Genomic DNA, 14,866 nt, shown 5'->3' with positions numbered 1-14,866 from the left:
TGGACCAGTGGTTGCAATTAAAATTGCGATTTAGAGATTAATCGATTTTTTTTGAGCACCCCTAATAGTTTGCATTTTTCCATTAAAAAAATATATATATTTTTGACAAAGAGGCCATAAAACAAACAATACAAACTATTAGAGGTTTTGTATTGGTTTGTAATAATGGTTTTTGCCGATATTCCGATTTTGTCCAACCCTTAATTACCGATTCCGATATCAACCGACACCGATATATATAGTCGTGGAATGAATACATTATTATGCCTAATTTTGTTGTGATGCCCCGCTGGATGCATTAAACAATGTAACTTTACCATGAATTGATTAACGTGGACCCCGACTTAAACAAGTTGAAAAACCTATTCGGGTGTTACCATTTAGTGGTCAATTGTACAGAATATGTACCGTATTTTTCGGAGTATAAGTCGCACCGGAGTATAAGTCGCACCTGCCGAAAATGCATAATAAAGAAGGAAAAAAACATATGAGTTGCACCGGAGCCCGGCCAAACTATGAAAAAAACTGCGACTTAGGTGGTAGCGGGGGGGTGTATATTGTAGCGTCCCGGAAGAGTTAGTGCTGCAAGGGGTTCTGGGTATTTGTTCTGTTGTGTTACGGTGCGGATGTTCTCCCGAAATGTGTTTGTCCTTCTTGTTTGGTGTGGGTTCACAGTGTGGCGCGTATTTGTAACAGTGTTAAAGTTGTTTATACGGCCACCCTCAGTGTGACCAGTATGGCTGTTGATCACGTATGCCTTGCATTCACTTATGTGTGTGTAAAAGCCGCATATATTATGTGGCTGGGCCGGCACGCTGTTTGTATGGCGGAAAAGCGGACGTGACGACAGGTTGTAGAGGACGCTGAAGGCCATCAATAATGTTGTATTGAGAGAATGTTGTATCGGGAGAAATTCGGGAGAATGGTTGCACCGGGAGATTTTCGGGAAGGGCACTGAAATTCGGGAGTCTACCGGGAAAATTGGGAGGTTGGAACAGATACCGATAATTTCCGATATTACAGGCCGATATTATGGGACATCTCTACAAACTATATTAATGGATAGATTTGAAGTTGTTAAAAAATGTTCAAAGTAAAAATGTTGCAGACTTATGACACTTTAGTGAGAAGATCCCTATTGGGTCCTAAGAGTAAGTGTGTTCAGTTCATCTTAAGGCTGCACATGGTCAAAGGAAGAGCTCCCTTCAAAGAGCCATGAATCCTGTCTCCAGTTGTCGTGTCCGCAGCCCCAATAACGTGTCTCCTGTCTGCAGCCTACATTAGGTCCAACCAGATCATGGGCTGGGGCGAAAAGGCCATCGAGATCCGCTCAGTGGAGACCGGCCACCTGGATGGTGTCTTTATGCACAAGAGAGCCCAGAGACTCAAGTTCCTGTGCGAGCGGAACGACAAGGTGCGCCCCGCCTCCTCTCCCGTGGGACGTAACTTTGAACAGGAGAGTCTGAGTTGTCCTGTCTCTGTCCTGCAGGTGTTCTTCGCCTCGGTGCGAGCTGGCGGTGCTAGTCAGGTGTACTTCATGACCCTGGGACGCACCTCCCTCATGAGCTGGTAGTTCCTGTGACAATGATGATGCTTGCTCTCTCGTGTTCGGACCAACATCCGTCGTAATAAATAGCCAGCGGTGGGCGGGGTGCTGCGTTCTGTGTATGTGTGTGTATGTATGGGTGTGTGTGTGTGTGTGTGTGTGTGTGTGTGTGTGTGTGTGTGTGTGTGCGTGCGTGCACGAGCGTTTTATAGTAAACTATATATGAGCCAAGCCTGCCTCCTCCCCTTGACCTTACTGGGATGTGATCATGTTTGGTGACCTCACGCAGCCTTGCATCTCGTGCGTGCGCAAGGTCCGCATGTGCACAGCTGAGGACGAACCACGCACACGCCACTCGCCGTTTGGCTTCTTGCGTTTTTTTTATTTGTTTTGTTTTAGAAAAACACTTGTTTGCCTTGTTTGAGGTGTTCCGGTGGACCACGGTGATCATGACAGGGTAAGATTATCAGCTCCACCACCTTCCAAGCATGGTCCACAACCTTCTCATACACTGTACATTTTCTATGTGACGGCTGCACGTGAATAGGAGTCGCTATTTGTCATCCACCCTAAACGGACCCCGATTTGTCTCGTTTTCACTCTTTTCCTGGGGCCTCCTTCACAATGTAGGGTAAACTGTGAATTAGATTTGCAGAGTCAGCAGGTAACCACAAAGGAACTTGAGTGCATGAGACCTGACAGGACAGTCTGTAGCGTCTAAGTTCAGGTTGCCTTATTAATAAAAGGTTTTACGAAGCCTAAAAGTTGAAGGAAGGCTTTAGTCAGCCATCTATCGGATACAACAATGGACCTTATATTGACGATGTTGCGCCTCAGTCTGTTTCCTTTTTAATATTCCCTGTCAAAATTGACAATGCCGCTGTCGTCCATCGCCCAGTTGCCACGGTAGTCGCATGCGGCAGTGGACAACATCCTTTGTTCCCCCAACTTCCCCTGCTCGTCAGCACGGGCGGTGCCTTCACTGACCTTACAGAGAGAAAGAGAAATAAGGCTAAAAGTGCAGCAGTGTTCCAAAACCACTCCAGATGATGACAAAACAAGTGGCATATTTTTAACCCGGACTTAGTTTTTAGTCTCGACCACGTTTCCCGTCTAAGTAAGCGACTGCTGTGGTTTTTAAATAGTAATGCACACGTTAAGTTGAAAATGTTTACAGAAGTCATTGTTTTGTCAAACCAATGTGCATCAATATGAATATTTATGGATCATTTGAGGGCAGTTTTCCTGTTTTTTGTATTTTGTATTCCCTTTTTGTACGTTCATTTAGACAGCCGTGTACAGGAATAAACGGACATTTGCTCACATGTGATATTACTGACACAAATCCAGACTTCACTGATTCTGCAGCATTATGCTCAGTGTGTTTTGTTTTACTACCACCTGGGTGTTTCTTTTCTGACCTCTAATGTATGTCCTCTCTGTGTACGTTAGGAATTACTGTATTTTCCTGAAGGTCTTTTTTTTTTCCATGGAATAAAATCTGAAATAATTTACAATTCGGTGTTATTCTGTGCCGCATAAGGCCAAAGTTATCTTAAATAAATTATCTGTGTTTAAATGTGTAATGGTAATATTTGGTTATAAAAGAGTCTCTTCTAATTCAAATGGTGGGTGATACTGAGAGTTGATATCAGACTGATACTTTTTGCTAAAACATTATCACTAGTACAAAATATCCCCAAACCCAGCAAAAAAGAGTAAATGTTTAAAGAGTCCTAACGTTTAGGATTTGTGAACCCGTTAAAGTATTTGTGAAACTGCATTAATGATCAACCCTTTTGGGGTATGTAGACGCAAGATTAGTACAGGTCTAGATTATTATCCTACAGTAATAAAAGCACCGTTTGGATCAGTGCACTTTTTACTAATCTAATCTACATGCCTGAAAAAAGTATTTATTGTATTTTAACAACGATCTAATGTTTCACAAGTCACAAATTGTGTAAATATAAATCTTCAGGGTCTGTAGAATATTCCAGTCCAGATTTGAGAACTTCAAATATGGTGTTTTTTTATGTGGAATATAATCTGAAAGAAATGGGAGTTAAATGTGTCTTGTCACATTTTCACAAAGACAAAAAAGGTTTTACAAATCAGTGTTTTTATGAATCATCAAGGTCTGGGGGATAATCTAGTCCAGATTTTTGGGAGGTCTAGGTACAGTGGTTTTTAACCTAGACCTGTACTAATCTGTAGAGATGTGCGGATTGATACTGAAATATCAATATCGACGATACCAGATATTTATGCTCTAATATTGATTCTCAAATCAAAATATCAATACTTTAGTTAAGGGGTGTCAAAACTTTTTCCACCAAGGCCTGCATACTGAAAAGGTAAAGTATCCAAAAGCCATATTGCTGAAAACAGTCAGCTTTGTATTATTGGTGATTAAGTTTTTCGCATTACATATTGATTTTTTTTTCACCTTTTTCTTACATTTTTACTGTTTTTTTCCTCCAATGTAAGAATAGAATAAAAATAATACGATTGTGTAACTGCATAAACAAGTGTGTCAAAAATTCTGCCTGTACAAAATTATTAATGTTCAGTTAAACATTAATATATAATGTTGTAATTTTTCTAATTAATTACTAAATTAGGATTATTTTATTTACTAACTAGCTGAACTTTGTTTAGATTTTAACTATATTTCAATTTTATTTTGAAAGCTTCTAATATTTTAGATCAGGGGTGTCTAAACTTATTCCACCAAGTGCCGCACTCTGATAAACAGTGTTGGGACTAACGCGTTACAACGCCGTTAGTTTCGGCGGTAACTAGTAATCTAACGCGTTATTTTTTATATTCAGTAACTCAGTTACCGTTTCTACATGATGCGTTACTGCGTTATTTTACGTTACTTTTTATGTAGTATAAAGTGTGTTTTATCGGAGCGCTGCTGTGTCATCTTCTTTTTCTTCTTGTGTCACAAGCCGGAGAAGAGAGAGAGACATGCGCTCTGTGTGGGTGAGTGTGAGTGTGGGGGGGGCGTGCGTGTCTGATCATGGCGAGCCAGAAGTCGAGTTTGCTAACATGGAGATATTTTCACTACTTTTCTTTTGTCGAGCACAAAGAAAAGAACATTTTAGTTAAATGTAAATTGTGCTTTGGATCAAAGATCCCATCTACTGCCCAAAACAGCAATTCAAATCTGCTGAAACAAGCTACATAAGCAACATGCTTCGACGAAGCTAGTAAAGAGAGATAGAGACTCCAATGACACTTTACCTCCACCACCACCACTTCAGGATTAACTCTGCCTCTGCTCATCATTCACCGCTGAAGGTACACACACTCTGTCAATCAATGTTCCCTCTAACCTACTCAGTGGCCTAGTGGTTAGAGTGTCCGCCCTGAGATCGGTAGGTTGTGAGTTCAAACCCCGGCCGAGTCATATCAAAGACTATAAAAAAATGGGACCCATTACCTCCCTGCTTGGCACTCAGCATCAAGGGTTGGAATTGGGGGTTAAATCACCAAAATGATTCCCGGGCGCGGCCACCACTGCTGCCCACTGCTCCCCTCACCTCCCAGGGGGTGATCAAGGGTGATGGGTCAAATGCAGAGAATAATCTCGCCACACCTAGTGTGTGTGTGACAATCATTGGTACTTTTACTTTAACTTTAACTTTAATTGTTCATGTGTGTGAGCAAACGCAAAAACTCCCTGAGCATTGGGTGGAGCCCATGTGAGCAACTTTAGACGTGCACACTGTGGCTACACCAGCAGCACACCTGTCCCAAACCTGACTAAATAACAAGTTCAATCTCCATCCATCCATCCATTTTCTACCGCTTGTCCCTTTCGGGGTCGCTGGAGCCTATCTCAGCTGCATTCGGGCGGAAGACAGCGTACACCCTGGACAAGTCCCCACCTCATCACAGGGCCAACACAGATAGACAGACAACATTATTTTATTATTATAATCAAATGACAGCAGTCATTTCCATTTCTAATATAAGTGTTTAGGCCCACTTACAATGACAATAGCAACAAATATTGTTTTTAATGAACTGTGTACTTGTATTGTTTGTCTGGGTGGAGGTCCTGCTTTGGAAATCATTTGTACCCTTTCAGACATTGCATTTAGTTCCCATTAAAACATTCACATGTTGCACAATGAGATGTAAGCAGGGGATCATGTGTACATTCCTGCAACTTCCTGTTTGTAAAAAATATATTTTTATTAGTATTTATTTAAAAAACTAACAGCATTTAATGATTAATATTTATAAATTAAGATTCCTAATAAATGACACTAGAATAAGCACACATCTGATTGGTAAATCATAGTGTAACGACCTGGAATTACACTTTATGTGTGGTGTTGGAGTTGTTCGACTTTTTGTGTGGCTGTAAACGCATCACTGGCTAAGTGCCATATGTGCAAGTGTTGGCGCACGTGAGAAAGAGCAGTGGCTGCTGTTGATATAACAAAGTTGCTTTTGGTCTGGTTTGTACTGCAGAAAATGACCACTTTTGCTAGATATCATTTTTTTTACTAATGTTTTGGTGATGTGTTTATGGCCGACAATAAAGAGTTTTGCTCAGTTTTACTGTTTTTAGATATGTTATTTGAAAGTAAACAACTTAAATTTTAGCAGACACGTTTGGTATATCTGTGTCGCCGATACAAGCCAGAATGTTACTTGGTATCGGATCGGGTAAAAAAAATAATTGGTATTGCACATCACTACCAATCTGGTTCTACATGCATAAAATGATTACCTGTGTCTTTATTACAATTTCACAAACAGATGACACGTTTCACCTATCATAAACTTTGTTATGACCTTTTAAACTAATTTATATTTGTGTTTTTGTCATTTTGCACTAGTGGCAAAATTATTCAATGATGACCTCAGTCCGGTGTCGACTATCCGTATCGCCCACCATTCATCATGCTTTGTGAAAGTACACAAGCCCTGATGGAATTCTTAAAACCAGAGTAAAATTACAAGTAGTAAGTATTTTCCTGTTGCACTGTTGAATTGTAACAAGACCAAAAAATAATGCAAGAAGCAACAAGGTCAAGAAACAAAAAAAAAATGTCTGCAAATTTCTCAAATGTATCTTCCTCTTAAGTGAGCGTAGGAAAAGTTATGCAATGAACAATTTGACATCAAAACTTCTGCTCGTCCCCCTCTTCTTCTAGCTATTGGCAACTGTCATAACTTCATATCACACACGAGGGCGCTGTTGCTCTCGGCAAGCCCTTAATGCACTTCCTGTGGCTACTAAAGAGTATAATAATAATAATAAAAATTTAAAAAAAGTATGTAAGTAATGTACTATTTCAAAGACAGTGTTACATGATAGTTTTGTTTTTGTTTACTTGTATTACTGTATTAGTTAAATAGCAGGTAACAGGAGTCTGTTATGGTTTGTGTTACCTAATTCGAAACAGCAGAGAGCGGTATACATGCTTAAAGGCAGTATTAAACCAAAGTAGAATAAAAGTAGTTTAATGCACTTTCAGTTGGCTCCGTAAGAGTACGATTTTTTTTTTCAAAAAGGTCTGTAAGTCAGGCCCGGCCCTAACCAATCTGGCGCCCTAGGCAAGATTTTAGGTGGCGCCCCCCCACATCGGCAGTGAAGTGTATATACTCACAAGAACCCGAATAGCTTTGTCTTTGACCTTTTTTTTTTACTTACAACTATACCTAATATATAAAGGGGTGGAAAAGTGACGATTACCTGCAGGGCAAACATTAGCTAACCAGAAGGCAATAACAATGTAAACAAAAAACACCTGCTTAAAAGATCTAATACAAACATTTACATGCACGTACAACACTTAGAACTTTTAGCATATCAGTATGTGGAATTAAATTATGGAATGGATTAAGTAAAAAAGTTAAAAAATTGTACTGATATGATCCAGTTTAAGAGGTTGTTCAAAATAATAGTGCTTACAGAGTACAAAGAAGAAGAATTATGAGAAATACTTTCAACCTTATTGAAAATAAGATATTCTTCATCTCAGTATGTTAATAATGACTGAATTAATTAATTAATTACATATTACAAAACTGTTGTATACTAATTCATAGATGTTATTTTATTATATAAAAAGGTCAGTAAATGATTCTATATATTTGTAAACGCTTTGAAGTGGGAAAGGGGTAGGATTAAATAAGCTTTGCTTCTTCCTACTCCTTTTCGGGCATGATGTAAAATGAAATGATATGAAATTGTGTGATGTATTATGATGTAAGTGTATTCATGTTAGAAATAAACTAAAGAAAGAAATAAATGTCCCTGAGGAATGTAAGGTAGGAGTACTGTAATTACCTAACGTTACATTATTATTTTCCATAACAATTTAGCCCCCTCCACAATATTAACCCGACGTTAAAACAGAACTAGCTATTTATTGATTAGCAATTGCCGACTCATGTAACATTAGCTTAATGCTAAAAAGCCAGGTTACTATCACATTCTGTAACAGACAAATAATTTCATGTAGGCTAACGTTACCTACCTGCTACCTCTGTCTTTTTCTCGTTTCTCCTCCTCTTCTTTTCTCTTTTTTCTTCCCTGGGCACCTGACAGTTTTGGCCGTTTTGACATCTTGTGTTGATTTTTTGATGTGGTGACGTCCAAAAAGAGTCATGATACGGGAAGGGAGGGGGCGCACCGTGCGGGGGGAGGGGCGTAATGTTGTAACAAATAATATTTCTATTAAATAGGCTTTACTTTGCATTTTAATTAACGTGGGATTATTTTTTGTATTTAGAAATAATAGTGCCAACTTTTTTTTTTTTCTTTTTTTTTTTTTTCTCCAACATTTGTGGCACTGGTGTGGCGCCCCCTGATGGACGGCGCCCTTAGCATTTGCCTATACGGCCTATGCAACGGGCCGGCCCTGCTGTAAGTAATGTACTATTCAAAAGACACAGTGTTACATAATACATTAGTTTTTAAATTGATTACTTTCATTAATGTATTAGTTCAAGATCTACTGAAATGCGATTTTCTTATTTAAACGGGGATAGAATGGACCTGCTATCCCCGTTTAAATAAGAAAATCGCATTTCAGTAGGCCTTAAAAGAGTATGTTATGGTTTGTGTTACCTAATCCGAAACAGCAGAGGGCGGTATACATCCTTATGGACAGTATTAAACCAAAGTAGAATAAAAGTAGTTTAATGCACTTCCTGTGGCTACTAAAGAGTAAGATTAAAAAATTTAAAAAAAGTCTGAAGTAATGTACTATTTAAAAGACAGTGTTACATAATAGTTTAGTTTTTAATTGTTTACTTGTGTTATTGTATTAGTTAAATAGCAGGTAACTAGAGTCTGTTATGGGTTGTGTTACCTAATCCGAAACAGCAGAGGGCGGTATACATTCTTAAAGGCAGTATTAAACCAAAGTAGAATAAAAGTAGTTTAATGCACTTCCTGTAGGCTCCGTAATAGTACGATTTTTTTTAAAGGTCTGTATGTAATGTACTATTTAAAAGACACAGTGTTACATAATACTTTAGTTTACTTGGATTAATGTATTAGTTAAATAGCAAGTAACAAGTCTGTTATGGTTTGTGTTACCTAATCCGAAACAGCAGAGGGCGGTATACATCCTTAAAGGCAGCATTAAACCAAAGTAGAATAAAAGTAGTTTAATGCACTTCCTGTGGCTACTAAAGAGTACGATTTGTTTTTAAAAAGGTCTGTAAGTAATGTACTATTTAAAAGACAGTGTTACATAATAGTTTAGTTTTTTAATTGTTTACTTGGATTAATCCATCCATCCATCCATCCATCTTCTTCCGCTTATCCGAGGTCGGGTTGCGGGGGCAACAGCCTAAGCAGGGAAGCCTGTATTAGTTAAAGAGCAGGTAACAAGTCTGTTATGGTTTGTGTTACCTAATCCAAAACAGCAGAGGGCGGTATACATCATTAAAGGCAGTATAACCTACTCAGTGGCCTAGTGGTTAGAGTGTCCGTCCTGAGATCGGTAGGTTGGGAGTTCAAATCCCGGCCGAGTCATACCAAAGACTATAAAAATGGGACCCATTACCTCCCTGCTTGGCACTCAGCATCAAGGGTTGGAATTGGGGGTTAAATCACCAAAATGATTCCCGGGCGCAGCCACCGCTGCTGCCCACTGCTCCCCTCACCTCCCAGGGGGTGATCAAGGGTGATGGGTCAAATGCAGAGAATAATTTCGCCACACCTAGTGTGTGTGTGACAATCATTGGTACTTTAACTTTTACTTTAACTTTATTAAACCATAGTAGAATAAAATTTGTTTAATGCACTTCCTGCGGTTACTAAAGAGTACTATTTTTTTTAAAGATATGTGAGTAATGTACTATTTAAAAGGCACACTGTTACATAATAGTTTAGTTTTTAATTGTTTACTTGTATTAATGTATTAGTTAAATAGCAGGTAACAAGAGTCTGTTATGGTTTGTGTTACCTAATCTGAAACAGCAGAGGGCGGTATACATCCTTAAAGGCAACTTACGTATAAAATACTACACGGTCTAGCTCCGTCCTATCTTGCTGATTGTATTGTACCATATGTCCCAGCAAGAAATCTGCGTTCAAAGAACTCCGGCTTATTAGTGATTCCCAGAGCCCAAAAAAAGTCTGCGGGCTATAGAGCGTTTTCTATTCGGGCTCCAGTACTCTGGAATGCCCTCCCGGTAACAGTTAGAGATGCTACCTCAGTAGAAACATTTAAGTCCCATCTTAAAACTCATTTGTATACTCTAGCCTTTGAATAGCCCCCTTTTTTTAGACCAGTTGATCTGCCGTTTCTTTTCTTTTCTCCTCTGCTCCCCCCTCTCCCTTGTGGAGGGGGAGACACTCAGGTCCGGTGGCCATGAATGGGGTGCTAGCTGTCCGGGGACCCGGGGTGGACCGCTCGCCTGTGTATCGGTTGGGAACATCTCTGCGCTGCTGACCCGTCTCCGCTCGGGATGATTTCCTGCTGACCCCACTGTGGACTGGACTCTTACTGTTATGCTGGATCCACTATGGACTGTACTCTTACAATATTATGTTAGACCCACTCGACATCCATTGCATTCGGTCTCCCTAGGGGGGGGGGGGGGGGGGGTTACCCACATATGCGGTCCTCTCCAAGGTTTCTCATAGTCATTCACATCGACGTCCCACTGGGGTGAGTTTTTCCTTGCCCTTATGTGGGCTTTGTACCGAGGATGTCGTTGTGGCTTGTGCAGCCCTTTGAGACACTTGTGATTTAGGGCTATATAAATAAACATTGATTGATTGATTGATTTAAAAAAAAAAGTCTGTAAGTAATGTACTATTTAAAAGACAGTGTTACATAATAGTTTAGTTTTTAATTGTTTACTTGTATTAATGTATTAGTTAAATAGCTGATAACAAGAGTCTGTTATGGTTTGTGTTACCTAATCTGAAACAGCAGAGGGCGGTATACATCCTTAAAGGCGGCATTAAACCAAAGTAGAATAAAAGTAGTTTCCGCTTTTGGGGAAAATAAAACTCCACAGGGTATGCCAACCGAACGTCTAAAATCAACTAAACGACACCCACCTCCATTTAATGAAGTATGCCATACGCACAAAGCATTGTTAAGCCGGTGTTGCTCAGTATAGCGGTAACATCGTCGTAGAACTCGTAGCGCAAAGTAGTCTCGTAAGTTTTTATTTTGAAATGCACCCACAAAGTTAGTCGTGTCGTCACCACAGTGAGCTTGACTCACTCAGGCGGGGTCACGCTCGAAGCCAGCCGGATGTTTTGCGTCGCCACAATAAAGTGACAGTAACATATGTCGGCGTGATACGGAGGCAGGACACTCCAAAAGCCCCCCAGCGGCGGTGGCCACTTTCCGGGTAAGTTTGTGTCTTAGCCGAGCATGTAAACGCGGTGTTAGGGTGCCTGGGAGAGAAGCTGCAGGAGGTCGTGACGGGCTTGTTTTGCAGTCACCTGCGCGCTGCCAACAAAAGCACCACGTCGTCCTCAATAGGCGGATGCTGCATTTGTTGTGGTGGTCTCTCCTGCGGGTGCAAAACGCCTTTTAAAAGCCGCACTATGTTTTATTTGAGGGCGGCGTGCCTTTTGTTTGTTGTCCCTCATGTTGCTGACTGTTAATGCTTTGCTGCATGGTGCCACACTCATCTTCTCAACAAGTTGGATACGTGTAGGGGGGCGTGAGAGGCAAACGCGTATTTCTTGACACATTTCAGATTTATTAAAATAAACATTCAATTTAGGGGCGTGAAAAATTCTGTACTCTAGAAAAATGTAACTGAGAAAGTTTCAAACTGCCCTTTTTTAAAGCAGTGCTTCTTAAATAGTGAGTGGGGGCGTGAGAGGAAGTAGCATGATAACTCATTTTAATGTTGGTTTTAACTATTTTGACACATACAGATATAAAAATACAGTCGTACTCATAAGTTTACATACCCTGGGAGAATTTATGATTTCTTGGCCATTATTCAGAGAATATGAATGATAACACAAAAACCTTTCTTCCACTCATGCTTAATGGTCGTGTGAAGCTATTTATTGGCAACCAACTGTGTTTACTCTTTTTAAATCAAAATGACAAAAGAAAGTACCCAAATGACCCTGATCAAAAGTTTACATACCCCAGTGACTTTGATCTGATAACATACACAAACTCGACCATGCAGCCCATTTTTCTACAAGTGCCTCCTTATTGTGCATCTTGAAACAGCCACACCACATTTTTTCAGAGAGTCCTGTATTTCAGCTGAAGTAATTTGCGGATTTTTTTTTTGCATCTCGAACAATTTTCCTGGCAGTTGTGGCTGAAATCTTTGCTGGTCTACCCGAATCCCACGTTTCCCACTTCTTAATCAGCGTTTGAACACTGCTGATTGGCAACCAACTGTGTTTACTCTTTTTAAATCAAAATGACAAAAAAGAAAGTACCCAAATGACCCTGATCAAAAGTTTACATACCCCAGTGACTTTGATCTGATAACATGCACAAACTCGACCATGCAGCCCATTTTTCTACAAGTGCCTCCTTATTGTGCATCTTGAAACAGCCACACCACAATTTTTCAGAGAGTCCTGTATTTCAGCTGAAGTAATTTGCAGATTTTTTTTTTTGCATCTCGAACAATTTTCCTGGCAGTTGTGGCTGAAATCTTTGCTGGTCTACCCGAATCCCACATTTCCCACTTCTTAATCAGCGTTTGAACACTGCTGATTGGCAACCAACTGTGTTTACTCTTTTTAAATCAAAATGACAAAAGAAAGTACCCAAATGACCCTGATCAAAAGTTTACATACCCCAGTGACTTTGATCTGATAACATGCACAAACTCGACCATGCAGCCCATTTTTCTTCAAGTGCCTCCTTATTGTGCATCTTGAAACAGCCACACCACAATTTTTCAGAGAATTTTTTTGCATCTCGAACAATTTTCCTGGCAGTTGTGGCTGAAATCTTTGCTGGTCTACCCGAATCCCTCATTTCCCACTTCTTAATCAGCGTTTGAACACTGCTGATTGGCATTCTCAATTCCTTGGATATCTTTTTATACCTCTTTCCTGTTTTATGCAGTTCAATTACCTTTCCTCGCAGATCTTTTGACAATTATTTTGCCTTACCCATGACTCAGAATCCAGAAACATCTGTGCAGCACTGGATGAAAGATGCAATGGTCTGTCAGAAGCCCGGACACTCACTGACCTTTTATACACACACATTAATTACAAACAAACATGTCACAGGTGAGGACTGGAACCTTGATTAGCCATTCAAACCTGTTTGTGTCAACTTTTGTGCATGTTATCAGATCAAAGTCACTGGGGTATGTAAACTTTTGATCAGGGTCATTTGGGTACTTTCTTTTGTCATTTTGATTTAAAAAGAGTAAACACAGTTGTTTGCCAATAAATAGCTTCACACAACCATTAAGCATGAGTGGAAGAAAGGTTTTTGTGTTATCATTCATATTCTCTGAATAATGGCCAAGAAATCACAAATTCTCCCAGGGTATGTAAACTTATGAGCACAACTGTAAATATTAACGTCAGGGAGCGTGAGAAGCAATAGCAAAAAAGTACCTTTTAATAATAGTAAATAAGTATTTTGACACACGTACATGCCAAAAATATGAATTAACCTCGGGTGGATGGGTGAAAATGCTGTGAGTGAGGACGTTGTGCCGGGGCCCCTAGGCTTTTGTAAAGTTTGTCATGTTAACATTTGTCAATATAAACAAGTATTGAATAAATCTAGTTGCATATTCCTTACAGATACAAAGTCCCCAAGGCAGAAATGTATTAGAAAGTATCCGGTAACAAGCGTGTTCGCGTCATTCAATTTACCGCGTCAGAATCTCAATTTAGTGAATTATTGTGGCCACTACTTGCATACTTGCCAACCCTCCCGATTTTCCCGGGAGACTCCTGAATTTCAGTGCCCCTCCCGAAAATCTCCCGGGGTAACCATTCTCCCAAATTTTTCCCGATTTCCACCCGGACAACAATATTGGGGGCGTGCCACAAAGGCACTGCCTTTAGCGTACTCTACAACCTGTCGTCACGTTCGCTTTTCCTCCATACAAACAGCGTGCCGGCCCAATCACATATTATATGCGGCTTATACACACACAAGTGAATGCAAAGCATACTTGATCAATAGTCATACTGAGGGTGGCCGTATAAACAACTTTAACACTGTTACAAATATGCACCACACTGTGAACCCACACCAAACAAGAATGACAAACACATTTCGGGAGAACATCCGCACCGTAACACAACAGAACAAATACCCAGAACCCCTTGCAGCACTAACTCTTCCGGAACGCTACAATATACACCCCCCCCCCCCCCCCCCCCCCCCGCACCCCCACACACACCTCAACCCCCCCATCTCCCGAATTCGGAGGTCTCAATGTTGGCAAGTATGACTAGGTGTCACCGAAAAAACACAATTACCACTCCTCTTCAACTTTAATAATAAATTAATTGGTGTTTTTCATACCGACCATTGTTCTCTGTTTGACTCATTTCACTTGCTCAAACTTTTTTCTAACATTCCACACTACAAAATAATACAAGTATGTATGATCACTGCGGACATCGTATCGTATCAATGTCCGTATTGGCCAATACTCAAGGGTTGAATAACGGCGTGGTATCAGGACAGCCCTCGTATTAACAGTATTGTCCCGTGAAAAAAAAGAGGGGTTTAGTCAAAGTGATATAGTAAAGAGTCTCAAACCGTGGAAGCAAGTTATTTGATTTGATTTGTTTTGATTTAGATTTATTGGTCCCCGTTGGGGAAATTAATTTTCACTGCTGTACATTTA

At 40.1% G+C, this 14,866-nt stretch overlaps 2 protein-coding genes across 10 annotated transcripts in view; both read left to right on the top strand.

Moving 5' to 3' along the window:
• Positions 1–3,062, top strand: part of LOC133622388 (mitogen-activated protein kinase kinase kinase kinase 4-like) — a 71,349-nt gene extending 68,287 nt beyond the window's left edge. For 5 of the 9 annotated variants that reach the window (XM_061985090.2, XM_061985085.2, XM_061985091.2 and 2 more), the window contains 2 exons: positions 1,275–1,414; positions 1,490–3,062. In XM_061985090.2, coding sequence (XP_061841074.1) covers positions 1,275–1,414; positions 1,490–1,573 — 224 coding nt within the window. In that variant the 3' untranslated portion in view covers positions 1,574–3,062. Of the gene's footprint in view, positions 1–1,274 lie in introns of all 9 variants that reach the window. The other 4 variants (XM_061985083.2, XM_061985082.2, XM_061985088.2 and 1 more) reach the window with 1 other exon arrangement.
• An 8,041-nt stretch (positions 3,063–11,103) lies between these two features.
• The window catches only part of LOC133622391 (probable ribonuclease ZC3H12C), a 57,812-nt gene continuing 54,049 nt past the window's right edge, over positions 11,104–14,866 (top strand). Inside the window, exon 1 of the mRNA XM_061985099.2 lies at positions 11,104–11,401. The gene's annotated coding sequence lies outside the window, so the exon portion shown is untranslated. The remainder of the gene's footprint in view (positions 11,402–14,866) is intronic.

The sequence above is a fragment of the Nerophis lumbriciformis genome, linkage group LG23, assembly GCF_033978685.3.
Source record: "Nerophis lumbriciformis linkage group LG23, RoL_Nlum_v2.1, whole genome shotgun sequence".
Taxonomy (NCBI): Eukaryota; Metazoa; Chordata; class Actinopteri; order Syngnathiformes; family Syngnathidae; genus Nerophis; species Nerophis lumbriciformis.
The sequence above is the reverse complement of the archived record's forward strand: the minus strand, read 5'-3'. Positions and strand labels throughout refer to the sequence as shown.